The sequence below is a fragment of the Coregonus clupeaformis genome, chromosome 8 (assembly GCF_020615455.1).
Source record: "Coregonus clupeaformis isolate EN_2021a chromosome 8, ASM2061545v1, whole genome shotgun sequence".
Classification (NCBI taxonomy): Eukaryota; Metazoa; Chordata; class Actinopteri; order Salmoniformes; family Salmonidae; genus Coregonus; species Coregonus clupeaformis.
Window position 1 is genome coordinate 22,877,311 of NC_059199.1, and position 14,111 is coordinate 22,891,421.

The window sequence follows — 14,111 nt, forward strand, 5'->3', positions numbered from 1 at the left end:
TCATTTGAAGAAACGGGCCAAGGCGCAGCGTGGAATGCGTACATCTTTTATTAGAGTACTTACACAACGAACAAAACAACAAACGATACGTGAAGTCCTCGGTTTAACAAACAAACCAACACGGAACAAGATACCACACCACACAAATGCCAAACGACTACCTAAGTATGGTTCCCAATCAGAGACAACAAGCAACAGCTGATTCACGTTGCCTCTGATTGAGAACCACCCCGGCCAACATAGAAACACATCAACTAGATCCTGAACATAGAAACACAAAACATAGACTCTACACACCCTGGCTCAACATAACAGAGTCCCCAGAGCCAGGGCGTGACAGTACCCCCTCCCCCCCCAAAGGCGCGGACTGCGACCGCGCCAAACATAAACCGAACAGGGGAGGGCCGGGTGGGAATTCCTCCTCGGAGGCGGATCCGGCTCCGGGCTTGACCACCACCCTCTAACAACCCCCCCGTAGCGCCCCTGGTCTGGTCCCGCTGGCTGGAGCTGGACTGGACATCGGTGGAGCGGATTTCTCTAGCTCCGGAGCGGAGCAGCTGACCGGTGCTGGACCAGGCACCGGTGGAACAGGCACGGGCTGTGCCGGACTGACGACGCGCACCACTGGCTTGGTGCGAGGGACAGGAACAGGCCGAACCGGGCTGGCGACGCGCACCACTGGCTTGGTGCGGGGAACAGGAACGGGCCGGACCGGGCTGACGACACGCACCACAGGCTTAGTGCGTGGAGCAGGAACGGGCCGGACCGGTCTGTAGACGCGCACCATTGGCTTGGTGCGAGGGGCAGGAACAGGCCGGGCCGGTTGGCGACGCGCACCATTGGCTTGGTGCGGGGAGCAGGAACAGGCCGGGCTGGCGACGTGCACCATAGGCTTGGAGCAGGGAGCAGGAACAGGCCGGCTGGGCTGGCGACGCGCACCATAGACTTGGTGCGGGGAGCAGGCACAGGCCGAGCCGGGCTGGTGACGCGCACCATAGGCTTGGTGCGAGGGGCAGGAACAGGCCGGGCCGGGCTGGCGACGCGCACCATTGGCTTGGTGCGAGGGGCAGGAACAGGCCGGGCCGGGCTGGCGACGTGCATCACAGGCTTGGTGCGAGGGACAGGAACAGGCCGGACTGCACTGGGAACACACACCACTGGCCTTATACGGGGATCAGGAACGGGCCGGACCGGACTGGCAACACACTTCAGTACCTCTCGCCGTGCCTCTACACTTTCCTTCCCTCTAATCACCAATGGCTCCCGTAACCCGGTGGCCTTCTCTCCTTGTCCACAAACTCACCCCTCATCTGCCTCCAGCAGCCCCGTCGTCCATGGCGTGAGCCCCCCCCTAAGAATGTATTGGGCTTGTCTCTCCCCCGTGGATATGGCCTCCATGGCTCTCGCCAGACTCTCCATCCTCTGCTCCCAAGTCCAACCTCTCTCCTCTTCACGCTGCTTGACCCAGTCGAGGTGGTATATTCTGTCACGATCGTCATTTGAAGAAACGGGCCAAGGCGCAGCGTGGAATGCGTACATCTTTTATTAGAGTACTTACACAACGAACAAAACAACAAACGATACGTGAAGTCCTCGGTTTAACAAACAAACCAACACGGAACAAGATACCACACCACACAAATGCCAAACGACTACCTAAGTATGGTTCCCAATCAGAGACAACAAGCAACAGCTGATTCACGTTGCCTCTGATTGAGAACCACCCCGGCCAACATAGAAACACATCAACTAGATCCTGAACATAGAAACACAAAACATAGATTCTACACACCCTGGCTCAACATAACAGAGTCCCCAGAGCCAGGGCGTGACAGATGCAGACCTGTACAGTCGTGGTCAAAAGTTTTGAGAATGACACAAGTATTGGTCTTCACAAAGTTTGCTGCTTCAGTGTATTTAGATATTTTTGTCAGATGTTACTATGGTATACTGAAGTATAATTACAAGCATTTCATAAGTTTCAAAGGCTTTTATTGACAATTACATAAAGTTTATGCAAAGAGTCAATATTTGCAGTGTTAACCCTTCTTTTTCAAGACCTCTGCAATCCGCCCTGGCATGCTGTCAATTAACTTCTGGGCCACATCCTGACTGATGGCAGCCCATTCTTGCATAATCAATGCTTGGAGTTTGTCCACCCGCCTCTTGAGGATTGACCACAAGTTCTCAATGGGATTAAGGTCTGGGGAGTTTCCTGGCCATGGACCCAAAATGTCGATGTTTTGTTCCCCGAGCCACTTAGTTATCACTTTTGCCTTATGGCAAGGTGCTCCATCATGCTGGAAAAGGCATTGTTCGTCACCAAACTGTTCTTGGATGGTTGGGAGAAGTTGCTCTCGGAGGATGTGTTGGTACCATTCTTTATTCATGGCTGTGTTCTTAGGCAAAATTGTGAGTGAGCCCACTCCCTTGGCTGAGAAGCAACCCCACACATGAATGGTCTCAGGATGCTTTACTGTTGGCATGACACAGGACTGATGGTAGCGCTCACCTTGTCTTCTCCGGACAAGCTTTTTTCTGGATGCCCCAATCAATCGGAAAGGGGATTCATCAGAGAAAATGACTTTACCCCAGTCCTCAGCAGTCCAATCCCTGTACCTTTTGCAGAATATCAGTCTGTCCCTGATGTTTTTCCTGGAGAGAAGTGGCTTCCTCGCTGCCCTTCTTGACACCAGGCCATCCTCCAAAAGTCTTCGCCTAACTGTGCGTGCAGATGCACTCACACCTGCCTACTGCCATTCCTGAGCAAGCTCTGCACTGGTGGTGCCCCGATCCCACAGCTGAATCAACTTTAGGAGATGGTCCTGGCGCTTGCTGGACTTTCTTGGGCGCCCTGAAGCCTTCTTCACAACAATTTAACCTCTCTCCTTGAAGTTCTTGATGATCCGATAAATGGTTGATTTAGGTGCAGTCTTACTAGCAGCAATATCCTTGCCTGTGAAGCCCTTTTTGTGCAAAGCAATGATGATGACATGTGTTTCCTTGCAGGTAACCATGGTTAACAGAGGAAAAACAATGATTTCAAGCACCACCCTCCTTTTAAAGGAGGGTGTATCTCCAGCCTTGTTAACGAGAGAATCACTGACATGATGTCAGCTGGTCCGTTTGTGGCAGGGCTGAAATGCAGTGGAAATATTTTTTGGGGATTAAGTTCATTTTCATGGCAAAGAGGGACTTTGCAATTAATTGCAATTCATCTGATCACTCTTCATAACATTCTGGAGTATATGCAAATTGGCATCATAAAAACTGAGGCAGCAGACTTTGTGAACATTTATATTTGTGTCATTCTCAAAACTTTTGACCACAACTGTACACACACACACACACACACACACACCCACACACACACACACACTGTTTGAATGGTGCAATGTGAGCTTGGCCAGGCTCCTGCGTGGTTCTGGTCCTGGCTGCATCCGCCCTTGAACAGAAAGAAAACAATCACTTTGATGTGAACAGAATAGAACTAGGCTACACCAGAGACCCAGTTGGCTTTAGACCAGACCTGGGTTCAAATACCATTTGAAATCTATCAAATACTTTGAGCATTTCCTCTTTCCTGCCTGGAATCCCAGGTGGGTGGGGTTTACAGGCTTGATACTATTCTATTGGTCCATTAAGCCAGGCAAGCTCAATCAAGCACAGATAAAGTATTTGAAATTATTTCAAATAGTATTTGAACCCAGGTCTGCTTAAGAGCGGTATATTTGGCAGAACATAATGCTAGGAATAATGGGCCATACAAGAAAGATATAAATAAATAACTTAAACTAAAAGCAAAATAATACTTTGAATGAGAGAGAGGAAGAGGACGAACAGGAGGATGGAGGGATTCTGGAAGTTTCCTAACTCTGGTCCTTGAGTACTCCCAACAGTACATATTTTTTATGTGGCCCCGGACAAGCACATCTGATTCTACTTGTCAACTAATCATCAAGCCCTGAGGTGCATTCAGTTCGCTTGAACATTTGCTACGTTGTGGAACGATTTGTATCGAACGACACGTTTCCCAAAAACGTTATTGTACTTTCTTGAACAGACTTTGAAGTACGTTTGCTCCCGTTTGGTGGGTTTGGCGTGGTGTGGCTTGAAGCAAAAAGGGCAGTGGCCATGCTGAAAGCATTCCCCAACCCACAAACCAACCCCTCCCCGTTTTTCAACAGGTTGTTCAGTACAGCACCATTTCCGTTCAATCAGTGAAGTGGGTTGGGTAGGCCGAGAAACAATTAGAGGATTCTATTAAGGTGGCCCGGGTAGGCGTAGTTTGCATCGGGTGAAAAGTGATCGCATTTGTTTTAGAAGCGGGCTGCCTCCCGGGCATGAGCCGGCAGCCCCATTCTGGCCGACAGTGCAGTCTACTCAAAACAAAAGTGACGTGGGTTAGCACGTGGAGTAATGAGTAGGATCTGTGTTTTCACATGCAAAAGTGATTGCTTTGGATAAAAACACTTTATCTGCCTACCCAATGAAAACAAGTTTGGAAATTCGAACATATATTTTATATTTCTGAATGATGGATCATGCTGCCTTGTTGACAACATAACTAAGCGGTGCAGATTGTTGTTCGATTTGAGCAGGGCGCTCCTCCCGACTGGCTTCGCCCTATCACGTGACGGGCCATAGGTCGGTTCAACCCGGGTCATCTTAATAGAACGCTGCCAATGAACACAATCATGGAAGGAGGGAGAGAGAGAGGGAGTGGAGGAAAGAAAGGAGGGAAGGAAGGTAGGAGTTGGCGACAGATGTTTCCAATCAATTGCTTCCATCATGTGATGGACGGACGGACAGACTGTGTGTGTGGAACTCAAATCAGCAGCCATGAAAATCATCCTCCCGATAAGATTAGTGCACATGACATGGTGCTGTATCAGTTAGCCTACCTTCTCTTTCCAATAACTATCTCTCTCTCTCTCTCTCCACCTCTCCACCTCTATCTACCTCTCTCTCTGTCTCTCTCGCCACCTCTTTACCTCTCTCTCTCTCTCTCTCTCTCTCTCTCTCTCTCTCTCCCTCAGTCCCGTCTAACCAAGACACAGACTGCACGAGTGGGCCAAGTCCATGGTTGGGTGGGGTGGCTATGGCTGGGGGAGGCTGGGACTGGGGGGGTGTTGAGGGGGACCAGATGTGCTCCTTTAGTATAGGAGGGGTGCGTTCACAGTTGACATGGAGAGGAAAAGGGAGTAGAGACTTGAGAGTTGACGTTGAGAGAAAGGGAGGACTGTGGGTCAGAGAGATTGAGGGAGACAAAGAGAGAGAGGGGAGGAGGGGGGTGACACAGAGAGAAAGGTTCTCTCCGTGGACAGTTGCTGAAGTGTGTGCCCTGAACATGGGTGTATTATTTCCAACTTCTCTCTGTGCTTGTCTAACAACAGCTGTGAAAACTCCCCTCTGCTTATGATTCTATCACAGAGAGAGAGAGAGAGAGAGAGAGAGAGAGAGAGAGAGAGAGAGAGAGAGAGAGAGAGAGAGAGAGAGAGAGAGAGAGAGAGAGAGAGAGAGAGAGAGAGAGAGAGAGAGAGAGAGAGAGAGAGAGAGAGAGAGAGAGAGAGAGAGAGAGAGAGAGAGAGAGAGAGAGAGAGAGAGAGAGAGAGAGAGAGAGAGAGAGAGAGAGAGAAAAAAAAAGGGAGAGAGTTGGAGAGAGAGTCAGAGCGAGAGCAACAAGGAGAGAGTTGGAGAGAGAGTCAGAGGGAGCGAGAATGAGAGAGACTGGGGTTATATTGGTGTTTGGGTTAATTTATAAGGGTTAGTGTGTGTGCATGTGTGTGGACAGGAATGTGATAAGAGTGAAATGGCATCCACAGATGTGGTCTGTAAAAGCAAAGGAGAACAACAAAAAAGTGCTCCAATGCAGATCACGTGTGATTGTGTTTGTCACACAAAATTGCACATGGTTCACATGCTGCATACAAGATGCAATATAGATGGATAGGCTGCCTCTGTTTATAATTGGCATAAGTTAAAAGGTGATAAAACAAGTTTCTAGAATCACAGGAGGCTGGTGAGGGGAGGATGGATCATAATTGTGAATGGAATGGTATCAAACACATGGTAACCATGATGTGTCTGATACCATTCCATTCACTTCGTTCCAGCCATTACTATGAGCCCATCCTCCACAATTAAGGTGCCACCAGCCACCTGTGTCAGTCAAATAGGCTAGCCTACATAAGTCTCAAGTTCCAGAGTATCTGTGCAAAGTGCAGGTCGGTGTGACGTCTTGACCGCTGTCTTCAGATCAGATCAGAACAGAGGGGTTGAGGTTTGATTCCTCCTCCTCCCCGCAGCAGGTTTCGCTTTGGGAAGACCAGAGACAAGCCTATTAACAGCCTACTGTTGCGCGGATGCGGAGAGCATCGCGCGGGGACAGTCAATCGCAATGCAAAATATGAATGCACTGTAGGCTACTACTCGGAACTCCTACTACGGTTCTTCAACAACAACAATAACAGAGTTTTCCGCACGGACAGCACGCTTCTTTACTGCTAAAGGACGATTTTTTCGGTTGGGTTTGCGCGTTTGGAGTGAAAATGCCCTTCTGCAAGCGCACAATAGTTCCCAAGGATGTCTGTAAAAACGACGCGAAGAGGCAAACTGCGATTTTCGGGGACTTGGTAGACGTTTGCGGGTTCACTCTGTGTTCGGTGCTCCGACAGCTCTCGGATTTATCCCGGCACTCCGTCAGCATCTTGGAAGAGCTCGAGGGCGAGCTCGTGTCTATCTGTCACCGGTCGGGCACGCTCGAGGGCAAGGTGATCCGTTTACAGCGACACATCGCTGCGCTCGCCAGTAAGCCACCGCCAAAGAGTAAGAAAAAATCACACTGTATAATTTTCTATCACTTGTGTGGTGTGGCCGGAGTGAGTCTTGCAACTCACTGAGGTCAACTTGAAGTTGAATGTGTGGGAGAGGTATTCAAAATCGCCAGTTTGAGGTAACTTGGAGGGGGTGAGGGAATAGAGGAATGTCAATTTATTGTAAAAAGGTGGATGACATCAATGCGTGCGTTCCTTATGGCTGCTTTTCACCTACCACTCTGCAGACTTCAATGACTGTTTGCAAAGTAGGCCGAAATACCAGTGTGTTGAGAACAACATTAGCGTGAGCAACAACGTGGAATTGGCGGTTTTAAAATAAAAGTTCCCCTTTGAAATGTATGCAAACGGTTAAAAATAGTGGAATCATGTCACAATTGTATTAGATAAGGCTAAACAAGGTTGGAATGTTATTATATAAATTAAACAAAAGACAATTTTACAAAAGACAAAATCAGTTGAAATCCCACTGTGCCTGTGTAGACTTCAGAAATGCAATGGGGGCATACGTTTGTTGCAATGTACAGCCTTACCTATGGTTTTTTGGTCCATGAAATGGGGTATCAGCCTACTCTGTGACATCCACAGATTACAATTCTAAAGAGTTTACACAAATATTGGCGTCATAGCTCTTATTGCGGGACTCTGAAACCACTGTGAAATTAGCAACATTGAGCTCACCAGTAAACCTATGTGTATTGAACATTCATATTGCAATGTACAGCCTTACCTATGGATCTTGCGTCCATGAAATGGCTTATCAGCCTACTCAGTGACACACACATAACACAACTATGTAGAGTGTACACAAATATTAGCGTCGTAGCGCTTATTGAAGGAATTTAAATGAATTTACTGTTGTGTTGAATATCAGTTGGAAAGACAAAACACCTTAAAAACATTTCTTTGCTTACCCTGTTTGCTTCCAGTGGGAAATAAAATGCCTTTCCACACTAGACTTTAGTTGAAAAGCCAACTGCTTCAAAGATATAATGTAAACAATGATTGACTGGCATAACGACCTAGATTATCCTAATGGTGCCTTTACACATTTAAATCATCTCAAGGCCGCGTTGACGTGCCAAAATATGCATCAGGTCAATCGCTTGGCCTGACGAATAATAAATATAAATACAGTAAAGTACACACACTAAAGGGTAAAAAAATAAGTTTGAAGCAAAATTGTGTTTTGTAGACAGTAGGCCAGGGCATTCAAGGAGTTGGTCTGATGGTGCCCGCTGATGTCATCGGACTCCCCCCTTGCCTCCCCCTTGCCCCACTAAATTTAAAGTCCCATTATAAGAGCTACGATGCTAATGTTTGTGTAAACTCTTTAGAATTGTAGTCTGTGGGTGTCACTGAGTAGGCTGATACCCCATTTCATGGACCCAAGATCCATAGGTAAGGCTGTACATTGCAATATAAGTATGCCCCCAATGCAATTCTGAAGTCTATAATTTTTTCGTCATCAAATTAACTAATTATTGTCTTTTGTTGAATTTATATAACAACATTCCAACCTTTGTTTAGCATGATCTAGTCCAACTGTGCCATGATTCAACTATTTTCATCCGTTTGCATCAGTTTCAATTGGGGACTTTTATTTTGAAGGCGATCCGCCGATTCCACTATTGTTGCTCACGCTAATGTTGTTCATGACACACGTGGCCTAAGGACTCTTCCTCTCTCCCTCCCTCCCTCCCTCGTTGAACATATTTTGACTTGTGTTTTTAACCATCTACTCCAATTCCATTCATGTTACAAAACAGTAATGACTTTATTTGTGAAGATATGGATAGAAAGGTATGGATGTAAAGGTGTAGTATCCATCCCATGGCGCGGCCACTTGAAACACTGCGCGAGCCACTGCCACAATGTTATGTCACAGTGCCAACTGGCTACTTTGTCGCCAACTCACTTGATTGCGACACGCGCTATATGCATAGTTACGAATATCGACAGAGCACATGATTACAGATTTAGATTTCACACCGGATAATGATATCTTCGAAAACGTGACAATGACAGAGTTACAGATAGACGGTACGCTAATTCAAATAGAAAGAGGCGCACGCCTATGTTTGGAGGTGAGGTGAAGATGACATGAGAGACAGCGTCCCAAATGGCACCCCATGGACCCTGGTCAAAAGTAGTGCACTATAGGGAATAGGGTGACATTTGGGATGCAACGCATGACAGCTGTTCTGTCTGAAGTTGAGAAACATGTTTTTGTCTCTGCCCTCTTGGTTTGAGGACAACCAAACCAAAATGAGGTGACAGGCATCTCTTAGAGACTAGAGAGACAGAACATATTGCCCAGAACATAACAAAATATTTCCTGTGAGAAAGATATTGGAAGTTCAACAGCTCTCCAAAGACAAACTACCAGTTTAAATGTTATGATATTGTAATAACATGACATAACACAACAATGATAATGTAACATAACATGATAAAGAAAAAAACGTTGTTTCCTGTGAGAAAGCGATTGCAAGTTCAGCAGCCCTCAGTTGGAGAGTGGAACCTCAGTCATGATGGAGTCAGAGAGAAACTCGGGCCACAGTTTTTATGTGATGCTGCTGGTGTAATAACAGGACTACCACAGTACAGAAGTACCACGGCAAGTCAATGGCAACACACCTATGACTCAGTTGTTATGTCAGTTGTTATGGCAGATAAGAGTTGTGCTGAAGACCCAAATATGCAACATTGACTGGAGGTCTGTGACATACACTATATATACAAAAGTATGTGGACAACCCTTCAAATTAGTGGATTTGGCTATTTCAGCCACATCGTTGCTGACAGGTGTATAAAACCGAGCACACAGCCATGCAATGCCCATATACAAACATTGGCAGTAGAATGGCCTTACTGAACAGCTCAGTGACTTTCAACGTGGCACTGTCATAGGATGCCACCTTTCTAACATGTCAGTTCGTAAAATGTCTGCCCTAGAGCTGCCCCGGTCAACTGTAAGGGCTGTTATTGTGAAGTGGAAACGTCTAGGAACAACAACGACTCAGCCGCGAAGTGGTAGGCCACACAAGCTCACAGAACACATAGCACGCAAAAAATCTTCTGTCCTCGGTTGCAACACTCACTACTGAGTTTCAAACTGCCTCTGGAAGCAATGTCAGCGCAATAACTGTTCGTCGGGAGCTCCATGAAATGGGTTTCCATGGCCGAGCAGCTACACACAAGCCTAAGATCACCATGCGCAATGCCAAGTGTTTTTCATGGTTCGGGCTAGGCCCCTTAGTTCCAGTGAAGGGAAATCTTAACGCTGCAGCATACAATGACATGATTCTGTGCTTCCAACTTTGTGGCAACAGTTTGGGGAAGGCCCTTTCCTGTTTCAGCATGACAATGCCCCCGTGCACAAAGCGAGGTCGTTTCTTGTAGTTGGCCATCAGGTTTGTACACATCTCAGGAGGGATTTTGTTCCACTCCTCTTTGCAGATCTTCTCCGTCATTAAGGTTTCGAGGCTGACGTTTGGCAACTCGAACCTTCAGCTCCATCCACAGATTTTCTATGAGATTAAGGTCTGGAGACTGGCTAGGCCACTTAATTTGCTTCTTCTTGAGCCACTCCTTTGTTGCCTTGGCCATGTGTTTTGGGTCATTGTCATGCTGGAATACCCATCCATGACCCATTTCAATGCCCTGGCTGAGGGAAGGAGGTTCTCTCCCAAGATTTGACGGTACATGGCCCCGTCCATCGTCCCTTTGATGCGGTGAAGTTGTCCTGTCCCCTTAGCAGAAAAACACCCCCAATGCATAATGTTTCCACCTCCATGTTTGACGGTGGGGATGGTGTTCTTGGGGTCATAGGCAGCATTCCTCCTCCTCCAAACACGGCGATTTGAGTTGATGTCAAAGAGCTCGATTTTGGTCTCATCTGCCCACAACACTTTCACCCAGTTCTCCTCTGAATCATACAGATGTTCATTGGCAAACTTCAGATGGGCCTGTATATGTGCTTTCTTGAGCAGGGGGACCTTGCGGGCGCTGCAGGATTTCAGTCCTTCACGGCGTAGTGTGTTACCAATTGTTTTCTTGGTGACTATGGTCCCAGCTGCCTTGAGATCATTGACAAGATCCTCCCGTGTAGTTCTGGGCTGATTCCTCACCGTTCTCATGATCATTGCAACTCCACGAGGTGAGATCTTGCATGGAGCCCCAGGCCAAGGGAGATTGACAGTTCTTTTGTGTTTCTTCCATTTGCGAATAATCACACCAACTGTTGTCACCTTCTCACCAAGCTGCTTGGCGATGGTCTTGTAGCCCATTCCAGCCTTGTGTAGGTCTACAATCTTGTCCCTGACATCCTTGGAGAGCTCTTTGGTCTTGGCCATGGTGGAGAGTTTGGAATCTGATTGATTGATTGCTTCTGTGGACAGGTGTCTTTTATACAGGTAACAAGCTGAGATTAGGAGCACTCCCTTTAAGAGTGTGCTCCTAATCTCAGCTCGTTACCTGTATGAAAGACACCTGGGAGCCAGAAATCTTTCTGATTGAGAGGGGGTCAAATACTTATTTCCCTCATTAAAATGCAAATCAATTTATAACATTTTTGACATGTGTTTTTCTGGATGTTTTTGTTGTTATTCTGTCTCTCACTGTTCAAATAAACCTACCATTAAAATTATAGACTGATCATTTCTTTGTCAGTAGGCAAACGTACAAAATCAGCAGGGGATCAAATACTTTTTTCCCTCACTGTAAAACTGGGTGTCAAATGAAAGCTAAGAAACTATATCTTTGGGAAATGAAGGCATAGATACATTTTTCAACCATTTTCCATCTGGATAAACAGATAGAAAAGGGGTCTTAGAAAACATTACCAGAAAAAGTCTTAAAAGGTATTAGATATACCACTTCTATTTAGTTTTAGAGAAATTGTTTACCTTTCTGTAAGTTTAAAAATATTGCCTTGTACCTTTAAAAATATTACCTTTTTGCCTTACCAAAAACCCACATATCTTTAAGATATTTTTTAATTTCTCTCCCTCATGAGGTAATGGTAGACCTATCAATTAGTTGTAGTGATTTTACTGATATCAATTTTGTTCATGAAGTGATTAAAACTCATAATTCCATTACAAAATTTGGTCGCGGAATTACCAAAAAATCAGTAATGGAATTACTGCAACTGAATTGGCTACAATGGGCAATCATAATAGTCACAAACCACAGTTTGGTCACCTGCTACTGCCCTCCCTTCCACTGGCATACTGTTATGTTCAGCTCATATGTTTTTTCGTTGTCTTTCTGTCGTCTGGTGGTCAAACCAAGTGTTAAAACAGTGTAAGTCTGGACAACCCCTCCCTCTCTCTCTCCCTAACTCTCTCTGTCTCTCTCTCTCCAGTTAATGTCACCTATCCCAGCTCTTACTGACACCTACCCATGAGCCCCCTCTCTTTCCATTTACTGTAACCAGCATCCTCACCCACTGAGCACTGACTGACACCGGACGTCCATGGACGTTGAAAAGTTGTTGACATTTGGTCAGTCCACCCTGGCCTTGATGTTAACGTCCACAGACGGACCGAACTGGTCCAAATCTGAACCTATCATAGACGTATGTTTTACAAGTTTGGATAGTACAGTACAGTACAGTACATTAAAGAATAGTATATTACAGTAGAGTACAGTATATTGTACTGTACAATACTGAACTATACTCTACTTTACTGTACTGTACTGTACTGTACTGTACTGAATTCTACTGTACTGTACTCTACTGTACTCTACTGCACTGCACTGTACTGAACTCTACTCTGCTGTGCTTTGCTGTGGTGTATTGTACTGCACTGTACTGTGCTTTGCTGAGCAGTGTTGTGATGTCCAAACTTGTGAAACATGAGGAGAATGACATTCATATCCATAATTATGCATTTCTGTGGAGTACAGATCAGGGACCCAAGATGTAATTCCGTTACCGGGTGTAAATCCACTTAACTTATTGTAGTTCAATAACCAAAATAGATTTCTTCAAACTCAAGGGTGCCTTGTCATAGCTGACACCCCATTCTTTCTGCAGACATCTTTTAATCTTAATTTTGAGCAGATATTTAACAGAGGTTTTGGAAAATGTGGTCGCATAAAAATCTTAGGAAGATTTGAACGTAATTCCGTTAACAAAGTTTGCATCTGCACAGTTTTTTCACTAAATTAGTTTTTGTAAATGTTTCAGTGGAAATTGTCAAACGTAGTCCTTGTGCATAGACTTGTATGGTTTGTTAATCTTTGAAATCAATGGTTTTTGTTTGGCATACATTGAAAATTGAAAAAACGGAGTCAACGCGTAATTCCATTACTTTGGAATTGCCCTTAAGCTACATGGCATGATGTCACTAGACCTTTGTTTACCCAGTCACATAATTGGGAATTAGAATAGGATCTCTATGGTCAGAGATGACAGAAAATAAAATAATCTGTTATCTCCATGGAGATAAAACCAAGTGTTATAGCTTGTCTATGGTTAGATTATCTCTTCCTTCATGCTGTTATTGCTCACAACAGTAAAACAGTCCTACACACAATTCACTCAGGTTTTTGGGGGGTTTAGTGTTACCAAATGCGTGTGAGCCCTACTGTTGCCTTGGAACCTGGAATTGAAATAGATTTTTTGGGGGTTTGTATCATTTGATTTACACAACATGCCTACCACTTTGAAGATGCAAACAATTTTTTATTGTGAAACAAACAAGAAATAAGACCAAAAAACAGAACTTGAGTTTGCATAACTATTCACAACCCCCCCCCCCCCACAAAGTCAAGACTTTGTAGAGCCACCTTTTGCAGCAATTACAGCTGCAAGTCTCTTGGGGTATGTCTCTATAAGCTTGGCACATCTAGCCACTGGGATTTTTGTCCATTTTTCAAGGCAAAACTGCTCCAGCTCCTTCAAGTTGGATGGGTTCCGCTGGTGTACAGCAACCTTTAAGTCATACCACAGATTCTCAATTGGATTGAGGTCTGGGCTTTGACTAGGCCATTCCAAGACATTTAAATGTTTCCCCTTAAATCACTCAAGTGTTGCTTTAGCAGTATGCTTAGGGTCATTGTCCTGCTGGAAGGTGAACCTCCGTCCCAGTCTCAAATCTCTAGAAGACTGAAACAGGTTTCCCTCAAGAATTTCCCTGTATTTAGTGCCATCCATCATTCCTTCAATTCTGACCAGTTTCCCAGTCCCTGCCGATGAAAAACATCCCCACAGCATGATGCTGCCACCACCATGCTTCACTGTGGGGATGGTGTTCTCGGGTT

At 45.6% G+C, this 14,111-nt stretch overlaps 1 protein-coding gene across 1 annotated transcript in view; it reads left to right on the forward strand.

The window, feature by feature from the left end:
- The first annotated feature begins 6,274 nt into the window (after positions 1 to 6,274).
- The window catches only part of nhsl2 (NHS-like 2), a 154,804-nt gene continuing 146,967 nt past the window's right edge, over positions 6,275 to 14,111 (forward strand). The window contains exon 1 of the mRNA XM_041882636.2: positions 6,275 to 6,828. Within this exon, the coding sequence (XP_041738570.2) occupies positions 6,552 to 6,828 (277 nt within the window). The 5' untranslated portion in view covers positions 6,275 to 6,551. The remainder of the gene's footprint in view (positions 6,829 to 14,111) is intronic.